General features: G+C 34.3%; 4 protein-coding genes across 5 annotated transcripts; 2 read left to right on the forward strand and 2 right to left on the reverse strand.

Moving 5' to 3' along the window:
- Positions 1 to 2,205: 2,205 nt before the first annotated feature.
- On the forward strand, positions 2,206 to 3,981 carry LOC114724925 (cytochrome P450 89A2-like). Its single transcript, XM_028911382.1, has one exon. The coding sequence runs from the start codon at positions 2,212 to 2,214 to the stop codon at positions 3,766 to 3,768; it is 1,557 nt and encodes a 518-aa protein (XP_028767215.1). The 5' UTR covers positions 2,206 to 2,211; the 3' UTR covers positions 3,769 to 3,981.
- A 4,287-nt stretch (positions 3,982 to 8,268) lies between these two features.
- LOC114724919 (cytochrome P450 89A2-like) lies at positions 8,269 to 10,075 on the forward strand. Its single transcript, XM_028911375.1, has one exon. It carries the CDS (start codon positions 8,295 to 8,297, stop codon positions 9,828 to 9,830), a length of 1,536 nt encoding a protein of 511 aa, XP_028767208.1. The 5' UTR covers positions 8,269 to 8,294; the 3' UTR covers positions 9,831 to 10,075.
- A 475-nt stretch (positions 10,076 to 10,550) lies between these two features.
- On the reverse strand, positions 10,551 to 13,864 carry LOC114724942 (uncharacterized protein DDB_G0283697). Of its 2 annotated transcripts, none has more exons than XM_028911411.1 (4): positions 13,672 to 13,864; positions 13,098 to 13,395; positions 12,024 to 12,081; positions 10,551 to 11,363 (listed from the first exon to the last, which is right to left on the reverse strand). In XM_028911411.1, the coding sequence occupies exons 1-4, from the start codon at positions 13,737 to 13,739 to the stop codon at positions 10,789 to 10,791; spliced, it is 999 nt and encodes a 332-aa protein (XP_028767244.1). In that variant the 5' UTR covers positions 13,740 to 13,864; the 3' UTR covers positions 10,551 to 10,788. The 2 variants fall into 2 exon arrangements, with proteins under 2 accessions (XP_028767244.1, XP_028767242.1); XM_028911409.1 differs by having other exon boundaries at positions 12,021 to 12,081; positions 13,672 to 13,863.
- Positions 13,865 to 15,250: 1,386 nt separating this feature from the next.
- Positions 15,251 to 17,065, reverse strand: LOC114724923 (cytochrome P450 89A2-like). The gene has a single exon (XM_028911378.1). The coding sequence runs from the start codon at positions 17,053 to 17,055 to the stop codon at positions 15,475 to 15,477; it is 1,581 nt and encodes a 526-aa protein (XP_028767211.1). The 5' UTR covers positions 17,056 to 17,065; the 3' UTR covers positions 15,251 to 15,474.
- Between the last annotated feature and the right edge of the window lie 1,347 nt (positions 17,066 to 18,412).

An 18,412-nucleotide genomic window follows, 5' to 3' on the forward strand; every position in this document is an offset into this window, starting at 1 on the left:
ATTTGTCTTAACATTTAACACTTTTTTTATTTCACCTTTAATTATTTATTCTCCCCTTTTTTATCATATTCTCTCTTATGATATTTCTGCACACATTCTCTTTCATTTATTTTCTTATTTATTATAAAAGCATATTAGGAAACAAAGTTATATTTTTAACCTATTCATCACTTTTAATTAATTTTTATCAATGATTCGTTATCCATGACTTAATTATTTAAAACTTATAATAAAAACATAAATGAATAGCAAACATGTGAGGTTTCGCGGGTTGTTGTATTACTCCCTCTTGTGTTTACTTAAAACATTCATAATAATGGAGACATACAAATTTAAGAAAAGTGTTTTAATATTTTATAGTTTAAATTTAAATTTCTGTCCATTCAACTTCTTTAAAAAATTCGCTTGGGGACTTAGGTTCTTTTGTATTCTTCCAATCCTAAATATAAGACACTTTTTATAGTGTAAATTACACTATAAAATGAGTCTTATATTTAGGACTGAAGGAATAGTATGTTAAAAATTCATCATCCTTAATTACAGTTAACATCTTTATGTCACGCTATTCTTACTTTTTATTATTTGTTATTTGTATGAGTTTCTCACATAACCAAAAAAAATTAAATAGATGAAATATTTTATTTTTATAATTAACATCTTTATGTGATGCCACTTGACTCTTTTTTATTTGTCACTTATATGAGTTTTTCACATACCAAAAATAAATAAATAAATAAAATATTTCACTTTTATCCTTATTATTGAGATGGATATTAAAAAAAAAACCACTATCTGAGTTAATTAATTTTTATTATAATCAATAGGAACAAAATTAGATATGAAGCACTAAAAATGTATAAATAGCAAATAAAAAGAACCAAAATTTCCTACTATAATTAATAAATACTCCCTCTAGTCCTATATATGGGTTTCATTTTCAAAAATAGGTCTAATCCAAAATATAAGTTTTATTTTTGAGTTTGTTTGGATATTTATTACTTTATCTCATGTTTTGCCCTTAGTTGACTATAATTAGTATTCTCTCTCTCATTAATATTATTCCCATATATTCTTTTTTATTATTATTTTTTAATTTATTGTCTCTCATTTGCTCTCTTAATAAATAAGGACAAATTTTAAAAAAAGAAGATATTTTTAACCTATTTATTAGTTTTAACTAATTTTAACTATTAATTTATTAAACATAATTCGCTTATTTGAAGTTTATATATAGCACCGCGAGAGTAATAAAAACCAAAGGAGTAACCCATAAGAAATGGTCCAATTAGTAAGGAGTCGGCTCATAACTCACAAGGTCATGAGTTCAAATCCCGTTGTTGATGTGAGGACCTTGTTGGTGGCGATTTGTAAGTATTTCTGTAAGTGTTTTCTGAGCCTGGAGGCATATCTTGGCCCTAGTAAGTTTAAACTTTTTTTTTCCTGAAAAAAAAAAACAAAGGAGTACAACGACAAACAACGTTGTTCTCGTGGTCTCCCCACTCTTTGGACATCAGATTATGTGGACCATGAAATCTGTGCCACGGATTTTTATAATGCCTTAAGATTGTTGATTCTCATATTGTCCTAAGCTCTGTTTAAATTTATCAATAAACCACAATTTTTAAACAAAAATTTAAATAATGAGAAACAATTTTCTTTTACTTTACATTACGAAACAAAAAAATGAAGGAAAAAAACTGAAAATGTTACCATCTTAAGCTCTCAACTGTACATTTGAATTTTTTTTTTGAAATCACAATTTCGCATCACGTTACCTTAAAAAACAAAAACAATTTGCACTAAGGTAATAAGTTTTGTCGTTTTACAGCAATAATAGGCTGCAATGTTGCATGATTAATTCCGTCGCTGGCGTGGCCCTTCGGATTTGAAACCGCACTCAAATCATTTCGAATTTGAGACCCCACTCCAATCATTTTGAGTGCGGATCACAATAATTAGCACTTTATTCTTATCAAATCTCAGTTTAAATTTAATATAAATAACTAAGATTTAAATTTAAATTTTTTATTTTTAAAAAATAATTTTTTAATAGAAGATAATCAAGAAATAAATGCAAATTTAAATCTAAACTAAGATAATGTAAATTTTAGTACAATGATGAGTATCCTAGTGCTACCGAGGCCATTGTTCCTCTATATTATATCCTTTCGTTCTCATCTTTTCCGTAAGCTTTTCTCGCTCAAAATCATCATGGAGGTTTGGTTCGTCGTCCTCGTCTCTGTCTCTCTCTGCCTTCTTCTCAGAGCTTTCTTCAACCTTCTCCTTCCTTCTTCCTCTCCTCCTCTGCCTCCTGGTCCTCTCCGTTTCCCCTTCATCGGTTCTTTCACTTTGCTGGGAAAATCACTCTTACAACTCGAACCCACTCTCCGAAGTCTTCACGCCAAGTATGGCCCCATCGTCAGTCTCCCTCTCGGTCCTCGTCCTGCCATATTCATTGCTGATCCATCTCTTGCCCACCAAGCTTTCGTCCAAAACGGCGCCGTCTTCTCTGATCGTCCCGAGCCAGACCCTTTTACGAGGTTAATCGACATTAACCTACGTACCATTCGCTCTTCTTTCTACGGTCCAGCATGGCGCTTGTTTCGTCGAAATCTCACCACCGAGATGCTTCACCCGACCCGGATCAAATCATTTTCCGGGGAACGTAAATGGGTTCTGGACATGCTTCTCAGTCGTCTCAGGTCTGACTCAGAATCAAACAAGCCCATTATGCTGATTGACCATCTCCGTTATACTATGTTCTCCTTGATTCTGTTCATGTGCTTCGGTGAGAGGTTAGATGAAAAGAAAATCAGGGATATAGACTATGTTCTTCATCGTTTTCTTTTGGACTTCTACAAGTTCAATGTGCTAAATTTCTGGCCAAGAGTGACCAGAATATTGTTTCGCAAACGCTGGGAGGATTTGCTGCAACTGTTAAAGGACCGAGAAAATTTGATAATTCCACTGATAAGAGCGAGAAAGAAAGCCAAGGAAGAGAGATTGAGTAAGACGACGAAGGAAAGTAGAAGTACTGTGTTCTACATGGATGCATTGTTGGACTTGGAGTTGCCTGAGGAGAAGCGCAAGCTAGAAGAATCTGAAATGGTTTCGGCATGCGCAGAGTTTCTTGATGCAGGGACAGACTCAACATCTGTTACACTACAATGGATTCTGGCAAGTTTGGTGAAGTATCCTCAGGTTCAACAAAGGCTTGCGGATGAAATAAGAGAAGTGATGGGTGAAAGAGAGGACAAGGAAGTGAAGCAGGAAGATTTGAACAGATTGCCATATCTGAAAGCTGTGATTTTGGAGGGATTAAGGCGTCATCCACCTACTCACTTCCCACTGACACATGCAGTGTCAGAAGACGTGGTTTTGAATGGTTACTTGGTGCCAAAGAAAGGGACTGTGAATTTCATGTTGGCAGAGATGGGGTGGGATCCAAAGGTGTGGGAAGATCCAATGGAGTTCAGGCCTGAGAGGTTCTTGAATGATAATGGTGAATGGAATGGTATGGAATGGGATGCAAGTGAAGCATTTGATATTAAAGGAGGGAAAGAGATGAAGATGGTGCCATTTGGGTTAGGAAGAAGGATGTGCCCAGCTTCTAATATGGCAATGCTTCATTTGGAGTATTTTACAGCCAATCTGATTTGGAACTTTGAATGGAAGCCTGCAACTGATACTGTTGATTTGTCAGAGACACAGGAATTCTTGGTCGTCATGAAAAATCCATTGCAGGTTCACATATCTCCCAGGCTTTAGAAGCATAATGCAAAATAAATGAAAATCTATGTATGTGTTTGGGTTAATTTGAGTGGTTTCATGTTATATATGTAAGATTAGAACTGTATTTGAGAATTTAATTTCAGTCTGCAAGTGAGTTTCCAAACACAGGCTTAGCAGTTGAAAAAAACGTGAGTTGTTTGGTGGCTTAATATTTAATGAATAATATAATGAAAGCATTTTAGTGTGATTATATTATATTTTGTTATATTATGATTGGCAGACATTACGCATATATATATATATATATACACACACACATATACATATTTATATATGTGTGCGCGCAGTTGTCGGCAAGGTTACTGTACTGTGCAAGCAAGTGGCTAAGCGATATACTGTCTTCTGTCTTATTTATAAAAGTTTGATTAATTTGAGGAGATTGATGAAAGAAATTAAGTTATTTATTTATAACAAATAGGTCTTACTTTTCTAAAATATCTTACTAATCAAGTGTATTATTAGAACTATTATTATTAGAAGAACTATCTTGAAAAAAATACATAAATATGAGAGACAAAATGGATTGAGGTCTTATATTTAGGACCAAAATAAAAGTCAAACAGGTTTTATATTAAAGATCGGAGGTAGTATAAATAAATCCTGTATTTAAATAGGTGTTAAGTGGGAGTTGGCATAATGCTAGTGTTTTATAATGTTTTCCAAATTCAAGGTATCTTATTATCAAGATATTATAAATGATCATTAGGAGATATTCCCAATATTAATCACAATCACTTGTATGTTTTCGGAAAGGAAGATTAGGCTTTAAATATTTTTTATATCATAAATATCTTACACAGTCACTATATGAGGAGAGGACACCATGAGTACGTAGATACACACAGAAGAGAATAAACTTGGCTATGATTAGGTTTTAAATTCGCGACCTTTCATCGCCCAAAAACAAACTCGTGACCTTTCCTTTGTAAGAAAGTTTTCACGTTATCATTGTATAATATTACTCCGATCTTGAATATAAGAATTAGTTTACTTTCAATTTAATTCTATATATAAAATCTTAATTTATTTTGTCTTTTATATTTATCTATTTTTTTTCAAATAATTCTTGTAGTAGTTGTACATGTTAACAGTACCATTAATTTTTTTTCAAATAATTCTTGTAGTAGTTGTACATGTTAACAGTACCATTAAATGGTAATTTTAACTAATATACTTCTCCAGTCCTTAATATAGGACCCAATTATTAAGTTAGTTTTGGTCCTAAATATAAGACTCATTTCTCATATTTATCAATTTTCTCTAAATTACCCTTATGGATACTTCATCAACCATAATCAAGTAGAAGAAGAAGAGGAAGTATTAAGAAAGATGATTATGATATTTTAGAAAAAACGTGTCATATTTCTTATAATTAACTAACTTACTTAACTTTTAATCTAATCAAATTAGTTAAATGAGTCTTATATTAAGGACTGAAGGAGTATATGATTAGCAAGGATGTTCTGAAAAAGTAATATCTATTAATTACAAATAACTAACTTAAACCAATTTTCTTAATTTTTCCAAATTAGTCAATTAGGTCTCATATGAAAAACTGGAAGTAGTATAAGAGTTAGATAACTAAATTAAATATTTAAAAAAAATTAGTTAAATTGGTTATTTGTCACAAATCTAAACTATCATTGAATGATCATAATTATCCTTTTGTGTAAAGAAAACTTTTTACAATCAATAGGGATATTTTGAAAGGAAAAAAAAAAGACACAAAGTAAATTGAAACCTTATATATTTAGAATCAAATTTAACTTTCAACTTTCAACTAACTATTATATTACGGATAACAGATAATATTATTAACACGTGCGTGAATGCCACATTTAAATGTTATAACTGAGCTCCAAGACATATGGTGCACTGGAAGTGAAGGGCAAGACATTTACTTTCAAGTTTCAATGGAACCTATTAATGTCACTATGGAATGGAAGGAAAAAAAAAAAAAAGGGAGTGACTTCATTCGTATAAAACACAAATTTCAAAACATTCTGCTTCTTTTTACGGGAGACAACTAAGTAAATTACATTGTTGAAAATGTTGGTATAAATTAATTAAATATAATAAATATGTAAAAAATATCACTTTCTGTTCTAATTAATTATAAGACCTCGTTTATAATTTATTAATGAAGTCTTATAATTAGAACCGGAGATAATAATATTTTATGTGATGAAAGTTTTTAAGAAATACTACGTCTGTTCTTTAATACAAGCCTTGTTTGAATTTTATCTTGATTCTAAATATAGGATCCTAATCCATTTTGTCTATCATATTTATTTTTTTAAGATAGTCCTTTTAATAATAATAGTTCTAGCCAATAAATTTGATTAGCAAAGATATTTTATAAAAAATAACACATATTTATTACAAATAACTAATTTAACTTATTTTCTTCATCTACTTAAATTAGTCAACTAGCTTTTGTATTTAGTTTCCGAGATACTACCTCCGGTCCTTAATATAAGATCTCATTTGACTTTTATTTTTTCTAAATATAAGACCCTAATCCACTTTGTCTCTCATATTTATGTATTTTTTTCACACTTGATTAGCAAGGATATTTTAAGAAAGACAACACCTATTTATTATAAATAACTAACTTAACTTTTTTCTTTAATCTCCTTAAATTAGTCAACTAGTTCTTATAATTAGGACATGTAGTAGTATATAACCAGCGTGGCAATTTTGTCCCTTCGCATAATTAAAGTTCAGTTTCATTACAGACGGCAGGGACTAGGTAAGTCCCATGTGTCGACGGAGGGCACTAGGAGGAGGGTTACATAGTAAAGATCAAAGAATATTATTCCTCCTCTAATGTATATAAGACATATTTTATAATGCAAATATTACTTTTCTTCTCTTGAATATAAGACCTATTTTATACTATAAATTCTACTACAAAATAGATCTTATATTTAGGATTGGAGGGGTATTTTTCAACATGTATTAAAAAAAACTAATTTTTAATTAATCTTATTAACAGTTTTGAATAGATAGAACGAGCTAAATTTTATTCACTTTTTTCTTTATTGAATCTAAAACATTATTATTTTGGGTTTGAAAATTAAGAAAGAATAGTAATTTATCACATTTGTGTTTTAACAACCTTATTATACTACCTCCGGTCCTAATTATAAAAACTAGTCGACTAATTTTAGAGATTAAGAAAATAAGTTAAGTTAGTTATTTATAATAAATAAGTGTTATTTTTCTAAAATATCTTTACTAATTAAATGTATTGGCTAGAATTACTATTGTTAGAAGGACTACTTTAGGAAGAAAAAAAATATAAATATGAGAGACAAAATGGATTGGGGTCTTATATTTAAGACAAAAATAAAAGTCAAATAAAGTCTTATATTAAGGACCGGAGGTAGTATTAGATTATATGTACTTTATACATGAATACATGGTTTAATGTCTTTTTTATCTAAATTTTATTTTAATTTTGACTCAAATGGACTTTAGTTCAAACGTATTTCTAAACTACTATGTTCATTTACCTAATCGGATCCTTTAACTCTGAGGATTAATTTGTAAGACTAGGCATCCTTCAAGAACGGAAGATCAAGTTTTTTTTTTTGGCACTAATATATTTCTATTATTGATTGTTAGTGGTAATTCGGAACAATCATGGGATGTGAAATCATTCACTTCTATTGGACAATCCGCCAATCCCTGATTGCGAATTTATGCACCCCCGACCTCACTATGTAACTAATACTCCCTCGTATTTTTTTGATAAGCAACAGCTTTTATCTTTAAATATAAACAATATCTTAAATTTTTGCAACAAATTTTTTATTTTATCTCATTAATTATTTATTTTAATACTCAATATATTTATTGTCTCATTTTCTAAATCATCTCTTTCCATCACACATTCTCTTTCTTTCATAATTTTATTTATTATAATAATTTTCTTATTCTCTTTCTATACTCTCTCCTAATAAATGAGGATATTTTAGAGAAAGAACTTTCAATTACCTATTTATTATCCTTAACTATTTTTTTATCTATATAATAGAGCATAAGGTTGCTTATAAAAAGAGACTAAGGGATTAACCGCCAACAAAATCTTGAAATACTTTTATATTTGTAGGTCGGGTAGAAAAATAATTATTTTTATTTATAATTATTTGTAGAGAAAATTTTGATCCTTTTATCTGTTATTTGTATTTTTTAATTCTTTATTTTTAATTTTGCTCCTATTAATTATGATAAAGATAAACAAAGCAAAATGTATATCTTTAATCAGGCAAAAGTGAAAAATTTTATTTATTTAATACTCTTTTTAAGAATAAAATTAAAAAATTGTTAAATTTTAAAATTTATAACATATTTGGGGAAAAAATCATAATTTGGCGAAAATGTGTCAAGCTCACAACCGCAAAGAAATCTAAATTATCTTTCATTCGACACCGGCTTGCTTCTCCAATTTCCATTACCCTCAGCCTCAGGCTGGTTTTCTCACTGATCAAGTGATCATGGAGGTCTGGTGCGTTGTCGTGGTTTCCCTCCTTCTCTGCCTTTTCATCAGAGCTTTCTTCAACCTTCTCCCTACCTCTCCCTCCCTTCCTCCCCCTCCTGGCCCTTCTCGCATTCCCATCGTCGGTTCCTCTATCTTTCTGCGCAGATCATTCTCTGAGCTCGAACCTTTTCTCCGAAACCTTCGTGCCAAGTACGGTCCAATCTTCACTCTCCCCGTCGGCTCTCGTTCTGCTATATTCATCGCCGATCGTTCTCTCGCCCACCAAGCCCTCATTCAACACGGCGCCGTCTTCTCCGACCGCCCCAAGTCCCTCCCCGCCGCTAGGATCATCAACAGTAACCAGCATAACATCAACTCTGCTCGTTACGGCCCCACATGGCGAACTCTTCGTCGCAACCTCACTTCCGAGATGCTTCACCCGACCCGGATCAAAGCCTTCGCGGGTACCCGAAAATGGGTTCTGGACGTGCTCTTCAATCGCCTCAGGTCTGATTCGGAATCAAGCAAGTCCATTAAGGTGATTGACCATCTCCACTATGCTATGTTCTGCTTGCTGGTGTTCATGTGCTTCGGCGAGAGGTTAAACGACAAGCAAGTCAAGGATATTGAATATGTTGAGCGTCGTTTACTTACGAGCTTCTCCAGATTCAATGTGCTAAATTTCTGGCCAAGGGTTACGAAAATATTGTTCCGCAAGCGTTGGGAAGAACTGTACCAGATTCGGAAGGAACAGGAAGATGTGTTGATTCCACTAATAAGAGCGAGAAAGAAAGCCAGGGAAGAGGAGAAGAACAAAACCAAAGAGGACAATAGCAACAGAGATGAAGTTACAGTGTCATATGTGGATACGTTGTTGGATTTACAGTTGCCTGAGGAGAAACGCAAGCTTGAAGAAGGTGAGCTGGTTTCTTTATGTTCTGAGTTTCTGAATGGAGGGACGGATACGACGGCTACCACTTTGCAATGGATTATGGCAAACTTGGTGAAGTATCCACATATTCAGGAAAGGCTTGTGGAGGAAATAAGAGATGTGGTGGGTGAGAGAGAGGAGAAGGAAGTGAAAGAGGAAGATTTGATCAGATTGCCATATCTTAAGGCTATAATTTTGGAAGGATTAAGGCGTCACCCACCTGGGCATTTTGTGTTGCCACACGCAGTGACAGATGATGTGGTTTTGAATGGTTACTTGGTGCCTAAGAATGGGTCAGTAAATTTCATGGTGGCTGAAATCGGATTGGATCCGAAAGAGTGGGAAAATCCAATGGAATTCAAGCCAGAGAGGTTCTTGAATGGGGGTGAAGCATTTGATATAACGGGAAGTAGAGAGATCAAAATGATGCCTTTTGGAGTTGGAAGAAGGATATGTCCGGGTTATAATTTGGCTCTGCTTCATTTGGAGTACTTTGTGGCTAATCTGGTATGGACTTTTGAGTGGAAGTCTTCAAGTGGTGATATTGATCTGTCAGAAAAACTGGAATTCACTGTAGTAATGAAAAATCCATTACAAGTTCATATATCTCCGAGGTCTTAAACCTATCGAGTGGAACTTCTATGTGTATATATTTAATGATACAAGGAATATAGTGTCACCTACTTTATGGTGTTCTAGCATTAGTGATATTTGGATGTATTCTTCAGACAACAGATCATTTACAGATTAGTGTTTGTATTTCTCTTTCTACGTAGATGAAGATAGTGTTGTAGAAGTTGATTTTATACGCAGATCATCTATATATTGATTGGCACAGAAGCTGAATCTGTGCTTTACTTTGAGAAGTACCGATTCTTTGCCGAAACTGAGGGCATCAGTGCCTCCCACTGATTAATGATTGAGGACTTTTCAATGATTTCATCTTATTTTAATATTTATAATATGTTAGAACGTAGGAAATCCATTAAACTCTCATTGAAATAAAGCTCACTGCGCAACAAATGCTGAACGATTGTCAATAGCAGAAATATAAAGAACAGGTTCTTGAAACGTGCATAGCAATTGATTGATAATGCTGGGAAAATAAGGGTTGCGCGTACTCATAGGGAAGGGAACTATTGTGGAGATCACTAGATTGGCTCGCTGATAGAAGCCTCACACATTTTTGGCTGCAGAGGGAAGCGGGCGCTTCTTGCCCAGATTGATTAGTTTGTAATAATTTTGGGGCGCTTAGCCCCACTGTATACCTTAAGGAAAATACCAGCTACATAAGAGAATTTTTTTTCATATTTTTGTGTCTAATGAAAGGGAAGAGAAAGGAAATAAAAAGATTTAAACTCCAATATTAGCTAAAGCCAAACTTAACACATCATTTTAGGGAGATTCACCGTCTCAAACAAGTGCAGAGCGTGCAGACACAATTTACAGACTTATAAATCTAGAACCAGGTGGGTGAAGTATTCATCTCTGGAAATTGTCCCGAACGAACCAAAAATTACTTAATGATCTCTGTGACGGCACTAATGAGAATAGCGAATGCTTAAAAGTTGTTTGATGCTTATGAAGCCAAAAGCGCTTCCAGCTTCGCAATCTGGTCATCCTCATTCTTGGGAACAGGATCCTTGCTAGCCTCTTGATACAAATCATGCTTCCACTTGTCAACACCAGTTTTACTGAAATGAAAGTCTTCTCTCCCATGAAATCTATCTCTTCCTCCGTAATTGCCATTGTACCTTCCTCTAGATAAAAATACATCTCTCCTAGCTTCATTCTTGTTCGGTGCTCTGTCTCCTGCATATTGCTGCTTATCGGGTCTATCCAAATGGCGAGGATTGTAGCGTTTTTCTTCCCTCCTTTCGTTCCTTTCCAGAGGGTGATCAGTTTGGTTTGACTTAGCTGTCTCCGTAGCTACTGGTTTTGCATGTTCATGATCAGCCGGAATCTTCCTCTCCCTAAATGCAGGCCTCTTCTTTGTAGTTGGGGGTGGATCATATATCCTTTCAGAAAGAGCATCTTTTCTCAGGGAAGTATGATCATCCGGTTTGGCTCGTGATTTCTCATCTCTTTGCTCTCTTCTGTGGCTTGTCTCCTTTTCAATTAGCTGCTCCCTCAAGTCCTTCCACCATCCACGTTCTTGAATAAAATAAGTAAATAAATATGATCATTGAATGGTAACCAACTAAGCCGGTGTGTTATATCACAAGCTAGGGAGCAAAAACCATTCACTATGAAAGAAGATAAAGTTCTCAATTGTTGTGATTTAACAGGGCTTCAATTAGCTAAGTGGAATCCTCCCAAAAGTATAATCACCAATAAGGCTTCATTAAAACAATTTCTTGATGCATAGACTCCCCTAAAGGAAAGTAATATCATATGATTTAGTTGAGAGGAATAGCTAACCAACCAACAAGCATGAGTCAGAAGGCTATCAGATCAGAGACCCAGTGTTACCTCTCATGTAGCTCAACCACCTATAAGGCGCCAATTTCAAATTCTTAAAAGATACAGAGAAATTAATAAATAGGAGGAGAAGGAAGCCCAAGAATTTCCAAAGTTACCTATTTCTAATAGCTTCCTAGGGAGAAATCAACGCTTGGAAGGGGAGAAAACAAAAAATAGAATTACTGTGGCTACTGCTATACCTTATCATTGCATATGATGCAATGAATGATGTGTTATGGAGCCAATTTACGAATCATCATACAGTAGACCTGTGTTATGACTAACATGATAACAATGAAGAAAAAAAGGTGAAAGTAACTTTGTCCGAAATTGAAATAAGGAACCCACCACCAGTTGCCATTCGACCAGAGCCTCGTCTGACATGCCCAGTACTGCTGCGTTCATCATGCTGTTACAAGACATCCAAAAGACATGCATAGGCAAGCCTAATATTAAAACACATGAAGGCACTTTAAGGCAAGGATCCAAACATGAATCCAGCTTACAACTTCAGAAAAATAGTTTGCACTGGGGGATCATATCACACGATTAATAAGAGACATAAATTTGTTTCCCTACTAAGATTTTAATATGCAATCTCCAATCCATCCTGAAAGCATGTAAAAGACATTTTCTCTCCCAACCCTTTTATATAAAGGATGGTGACTCTCACTCCAGCTAATCAAGGTTAAGGGCTTTCAGAATTAATCTTAACTACTCACACTTCATACAATGTTTAACCATCAAAGGAACTGCAAACATTTTCTCTCACTTCTGGCTTCTTTTCTTTTTAATTAAAATCTTTGGTTAATATTTCACCTTTATCTCCACATTAGATAACAATCCTTGCTACCTTAAATAACTTGCCATCCATCACAAGAAGCTGTAATAGTTAAATAGGTGATTAGCAAGGATTTGCGTTTAGACATAGAAGTCCACAAATGAGATTCAACACTTCCGTTTAACGGGTGAAAGATGTTCCAATAAAAAAGAACTTTGGTTTCTTGTATTTTCTCCCAATTAACTCCTCCCCCAATTAACAGAGATCTATTAGATGATTGATTGTATAGAAATTTGATGCCTGCGAACAAAGCAGACTATTATAACTCGGGAATAAAAGTTCCCCCATCAACTTAGCTATTGATATTTTTGTGTGGCGTACTTCTACTCCTTTTCAAGAGTACATGAGAAAATATGTTTTGAACAATAGGTGAATGTTCTTTTTCTCTTTTTCCATTTTGATAATTTTCTTTCTCGGCTGAATCTTTAGATAAATGAAAGGGTTTTAACAACTTTTATGGGGCAACGGAGGCCAGACTTGATATGATTGTGAGGAACTTAGTTCATAGGCCTCTAAGCACTTCCAGCGATATCAATTCCTAGTAACGTATAACGAAACACGTAAATCACTAAAATGAAATATACCTGAAAATAGGAGGAAGATCTTGGGACTTCAGTAGGATTAGATGGACGTTTAGGTGCCCCATTGTAAACTTTTGGTTTCTTGTCAGTATCTTTGTTCCCAGCCCGCGCTTCTTGCTTAGGATCACGAGCTGAAGGGGCCTCTGGAGGTAAGGCAACATGTAGCTCGTGGCGGTGTTTCTGATCTCGGTCAGTGAGGTTTCCAATTCCATTTTCATGATTGACGCTACTAATTACTTTGTCTCTTTCCCTTCTGTCTCTTTCCCTTTCTTGTCTTTCATTCCTTTTGGTTCTCCTGGGGCTGGGGAAAAAAAAACCAAAACAATCACCGCTAGACATAAGTTACTAGATATTTGGAATCAAGAAAACACTATTTTAAACACACGTTTACTCAAGAGAGATAATAAAACCATAAAAATAGCGGCAGAGTGCAAGAAAACATCGCAACAGTATTAGCCTACAGCTAAACCAATTTCTTACAGCGTCGATACTTCTATGACTTGCGAGTCTCAAGGACCTAATTCAAATGAAACTTGAGCATCTCATACAGATAGACAGACAGAGAGAGTAAGGTTACCTAGGTTCTCGATCGAACCTAGAATGGCGTCTCCTGGAATCGGAATCGCGACGCTCCCGACGAGACATCGGGCTCTGCTTTTGCTACAGCGTTTAGGGCTGAGCTTTCATCAGCTTCGTGAGTTCGTCTTCTACCTTTATCCGCGCGTCGGATCCTTCTGCTTCTGCCTCATAATTAATTACGAAAACAAAATCGCTAACTTTATCAAAAGCTTATTAAATCTCTACTATTAAAATTCTTTAGATTGTAGCTGACATTACTGTACTTCAGAGCGCTTTTTGCTTTTTCCCCGGTGGTGGCTGGTACTCCCAGTGCCCCTTTAATTCGCATGATTTTGATATAAATTGGGTCACCTTTCCATACATACGAAAACGTGAAGAACAAATTACGTTACTTAATACTATCTCTAATTTTTAATATAAAAATTGGTTTAAATTTTAATTTAGTTCTAAATATAAAGTTTTAATTTATTTTATTTTTTACATTTATTTATTTTTTTAAAGTAGTTATTACTGTAGTTATACATGTTAAATATTCAATCAAATAGTAATTCTAGCTAATATGTATGATTATCAAAAGTTTTATACAAAGACAACACATATTTATTATGAATAATTAACTTAAAAAATTTTCTTAATTTACTCAAATTAATCAACTAGCTCTTATATTACGAAGAAGAGATAGTAGCTTGTAAATTATATAATTTACTACAATTTTTTGGGCCAAACAAAGCACTAACTAATAACTACGAATTTTATATTACATATTATATATAGTTACATTAAAAATAGTAATGATTTATTATTATGTAAAATATTATAAATTAATTATTGTATATAGGTGGGAAAGTGCTCCCATTTGCCCTCACTACTCCCCATTCGCCCAATGCTCATCACCTGATAAGCAATCTGAACTATCCAGATTTGATATTATTAAATAATTATTTTAAAATAGAAAAAAATTATGTTTTTAAAGAATGATAGTTAAGAGATTATTTTTATTTTTTATCCTATACCTATTAAAATAATTATTTTTAAAAAATAAAAATGAAAATAAATCTGGACCGTCCATATCAGATTTGGACGATTCAGATCTGATGAGCATTGGGTGCCCATCAAAACTGATGGGCACCCAATGTAAATCCCTCACTGTTAAGAGGTATTAATTTCCACCGTGTAACATATTTTATTAAAAGAATTATATATGAGTCATTTATCAGGTTTAGTATAACCAATCAGAAATTACATTTAGTTTCTTTTATATAATATGAAACTAAATAGTACTTAATTCACTGCTTTCGTTTTTTTACAACGTATTGATAAATTGATTTATACTGACAGATGTTCAATTCTTACAATGATTTTAAAGAATTGTGAGTCAAAAGCTTAAACTTAAAAGAGTTTTGTCGTATTAATATTTTGAATTTTTGAATTATAACTTAGAATTGCCAAGTAACTGGATTGTGTAACTCCAAAAGGATTGCTCAAGAAGATACATATACGAGAGCTTTTCTGTTTTGCTTGGATCCCAAATTTCATAAACAAAATAGTTAATCGACTTGCATGAAACTTAATTTAGGTTGACTGGGAACAGAGGGAGTAATAAGATAAATTAATAAACTATCAAAGCCCTGCATTGAGTCCTCAGAAGCTGGAAGCAGCAATCTAGTTATCCTAAAGAAAAAACTCTTATTTGCACTAGTTGATTAAAGATAAGACATACCAAAGTGACACTAGCAAGTACTTCTTCAAAAGCAAATTAAATTCTATAAGATTACCAATGAAATTAAATAATCTAACAGGTCTAGATCCTGGCAGATATATGAGCCTCTAATGGGTTTTTCATGACCACAGTGAATTCTCGTTTCTCTGACAGATCAACATCCCCATTTGAAGCCTTCCACTCGAAGTTCCAAACCAAATTGGCTATGAAATACTCTAAATGAAGCATTGCCAAGTGATATCCTGGACACATTCTTCTTCCTACTCCAAATGGCATCATCTTTATCTCTTTGCTCCCTGTAATATCAAATGCTTCTTCGTCCCCTCCATTTTTCAAGAACCTCTCTGGCTTGAACTCCATTGGATCCTCCCACACCTCTGGGTCTCTTCCTATCTCTGCCACCATGAAGTTTATAGTTCCATTCTTAGGCACCAAGTAATTATTCAAAACAGTATCTTCTGAAACTGCATGTGGCAACAAAATATGCCCGGGTGGATGACGTCTCAGTCCTTCTAAAATCAGAGCTTTCAGATATGGCAATCTGTTCAAATCTTCTTCTCTAACTTCTTTGTCATCTCTGTCACCAATCACATCTCTTATTTCCCGGAACACTCTTTCTTGAATATGTGGATACTTCACCAAGTTTGCCAGAATCCATTGTAAACCAGTGGCTGTTGTGTCTGTTCCTCCGTCCAGAAACTCTGAGCATAGTGAAACGAGTTCGCCGTCGTTGAGGTGGCGTTTCTCCTCCGGCAACTGTAAATCCAACAGAGTATCCACATATGAAAATATAGCTTCCTCATCTTGATTCTTGTCTTCTTTGGCTTTGCTCAGCCTTTCTTCCCTGGCTTTCTTCCTTGATCTAATTAGTGGAAGCAACACGTCTTCCTTTTCCTTCCGAATTTGCAGAAACTCCTTCCACTTCTTGCGGAACAAAATTCGAGTGACTCTTGGCCAGAAATTTAACACGGCGAATTTGCTGAAACTCAAAAGTGAACGACGCTGAACATATTCGATATCCTTAATTTGCTTGTCGTCTAGCCTCTCGCCGAAGCACATGGAAACCAGCAAACAGAACATAGCATAATGGAGATGGTGAATCACCTTAACGGAACCGCTTGATTCTGAGTCAGACTTGAGGCGATTGAGAAGCACGTCCAGCACCCATTTACGGGCGCCCGAAAAGGACCTTATCCGGGTCGGGTGGAGCATCTCGGAAGCGAGGTTACGACGGAGGACCCTCCATGTGGGACCGTACAAACCGAAGCTGATGATATGCTGATTACTGCTGGTGATCTTAGTGGTCGCGGCGGCGGCAGGACGTGTAGAGAAGACGGCCCCGTTTTGAATGAGGGCTTGGTGGGCGAGGGATCGATCGGCGACGAAAATTGCAGGACGAGAGCCGATGGGGAGAGTGACGATGGGACCATACTTGGCATGAAGACGTCGAAGAATTGGAACAAGTTCAGTGATTGGATTGCGAAGCCAAATGGGACTGCCGATGATGGGAACACGGAGAGGGCCGGGAGGAAGAGGAGGGGATGAGTGAGAAGGACGGAGAAGGTTGAAGAAAGCTTTGATGAGAAAGGTGAGACAGAGGGAAACGAGGATGATGAACCAGGCCTCCATGATTAGGGGTGAGCAAGAGAGAGCGGCGAGCATTGAACAAAACGTGGAGAAAATAAGGGGACTATTTATACGGAAGGATAAGGTTACGTTTTTGAGGTGAAAATTCGAGTAGGATAAATCAGAAAGGTGAATCTACTGTGAGATATTCAGATCACAGAGAACTTGGAGAACAAGCCAGTCTGACTCTGACGTCGTCTTGTTACGTGACCGTAAGATTTGGCCTCTCCTATCACGTTCAGTTTTATGTTGGTTGAGAGATAATATATTTCCATCTGTTATTCTATATTTAATTTATTGATTATTTAAGAATTAAATTGATTCAATCAAAAATGGTATTTTTAATTGAAAAAAAAGATAAACAATATGGGGAAAACAGAATTCTTGCTATGATATGCATGCTTCACAATAATAAATACCCCTCTAGTCTTTAATATAAGACCCAATTTTTGAGTTAGTTTTGGTCCTAAATATAAGACATATTTATCATATTTATTAATTTTCTTTAAATTACCCGTGGAAATTTCTTCAATCATAATCATGCAGAAAAGGGAGATAGGGTATTAAAAAAGATATTATAGTGTTTTAGAAAAAAAATGTGTCACTTTTTTTAAAATTAACTAACTTACCTAACTTCTTTAATCTAATCAAATTAGTTAAATGAGTCTTATATTAAGAACCGAAAGAGTACTTATCTTTACAAAAATGGGTATGATGACATTAAGTTTTGAATGAGTTAAATTAAATTTTTTTTCACAATATAAAGAAAAAAAAAATCTAATAACCATCGTTCACGAGCCTCTGACAATATATATATATATATATATATATATTTATATTAACTTTCCCATCAAAACATGAGAAAACAGGATTCAAACAGAGCCAACAAATTACTGGATTTAGTTGAAACAAGTTAGGCCGCACGCTTGATCGAATGGACTATAATTTTCGTATCATCGAACTTGAAACGCACCGTTTTGAGACCCATAACCATGATAGGATAATGCGAACATGTGTGAACTTTTTTGTTTTTTAAAACCATCGAATTCTTGTTAAAAAGGGTGACCTTTCATGAACATGAAAATAGGTGTATGATTTTTGTATGTTTTTTCTTTGTTTTAACTCACACAAACATTAAAGAGTTTAAACTTACAATTTTATATTTAAGAAAGACTTAGAGGTGTTTGGTGTCATTGAATTACTAGTTTATGATGATTCTCTTTTGTTTTCTTAGGAGGTGTCTGGGAGCATATAAAAATATTTTTAAAAAAGTATTTTTTCTCAAAACGAGGCAAATTCTTTTATATATTTATTTCGTATGCAGTAAAAATACTTTTAAAACCATAGTTTGGTTTCCATTCAAAAACCTTCTTAATTATACCGATACATTTCA

This window comes from Neltuma alba, unplaced genomic scaffold, assembly GCF_004799145.2.
Source record: "Neltuma alba isolate B1F8T4 unplaced genomic scaffold, ASM479914v2 tig00012206_pilon, whole genome shotgun sequence".
Lineage (NCBI taxonomy): Eukaryota > Viridiplantae > Streptophyta > Magnoliopsida > Fabales > Fabaceae > Neltuma > Neltuma alba.

Bases quoted from the DNA above. Each gene is read 5' to 3' on its own strand.
- LOC114724923 (XM_028911378.1), bottom strand. From the start codon at position 17,055: ATGCTCGCCGCTCTCTCTTGCTCACCCCTAATCATGGAGGCCTGGTTC.
- LOC114724925 (XM_028911382.1), top strand. From the start codon at position 2,212: ATGGAGGTTTGGTTCGTCGTCCTCGTCTCTGTCTCTCTCTGCCTTCTT.
- LOC114724942 (XM_028911409.1), bottom strand. From the start codon at position 13,739: ATGTCTCGTCGGGAGCGTCGCGATTCCGATTCCAGGAGACGCCATTCT. The intron at 13,396-13,671 runs GTAACCTTACTC...TTTTTTCCCCAG, and splicing joins AGGTTCGATCGAGAACCTAG to CCCCAGGAGAACCAAAAGGA. The intron at 11,364-12,020 runs GTGGGTTCCTTA...ATTTTATTCAAG, and splicing joins TGGTCGAATGGCAACTGGTG to AACGTGGATGGTGGAAGGAC.
- LOC114724919 (XM_028911375.1), top strand. From the start codon at position 8,295: ATGGAGGTCTGGTGCGTTGTCGTGGTTTCCCTCCTTCTCTGCCTTTTC.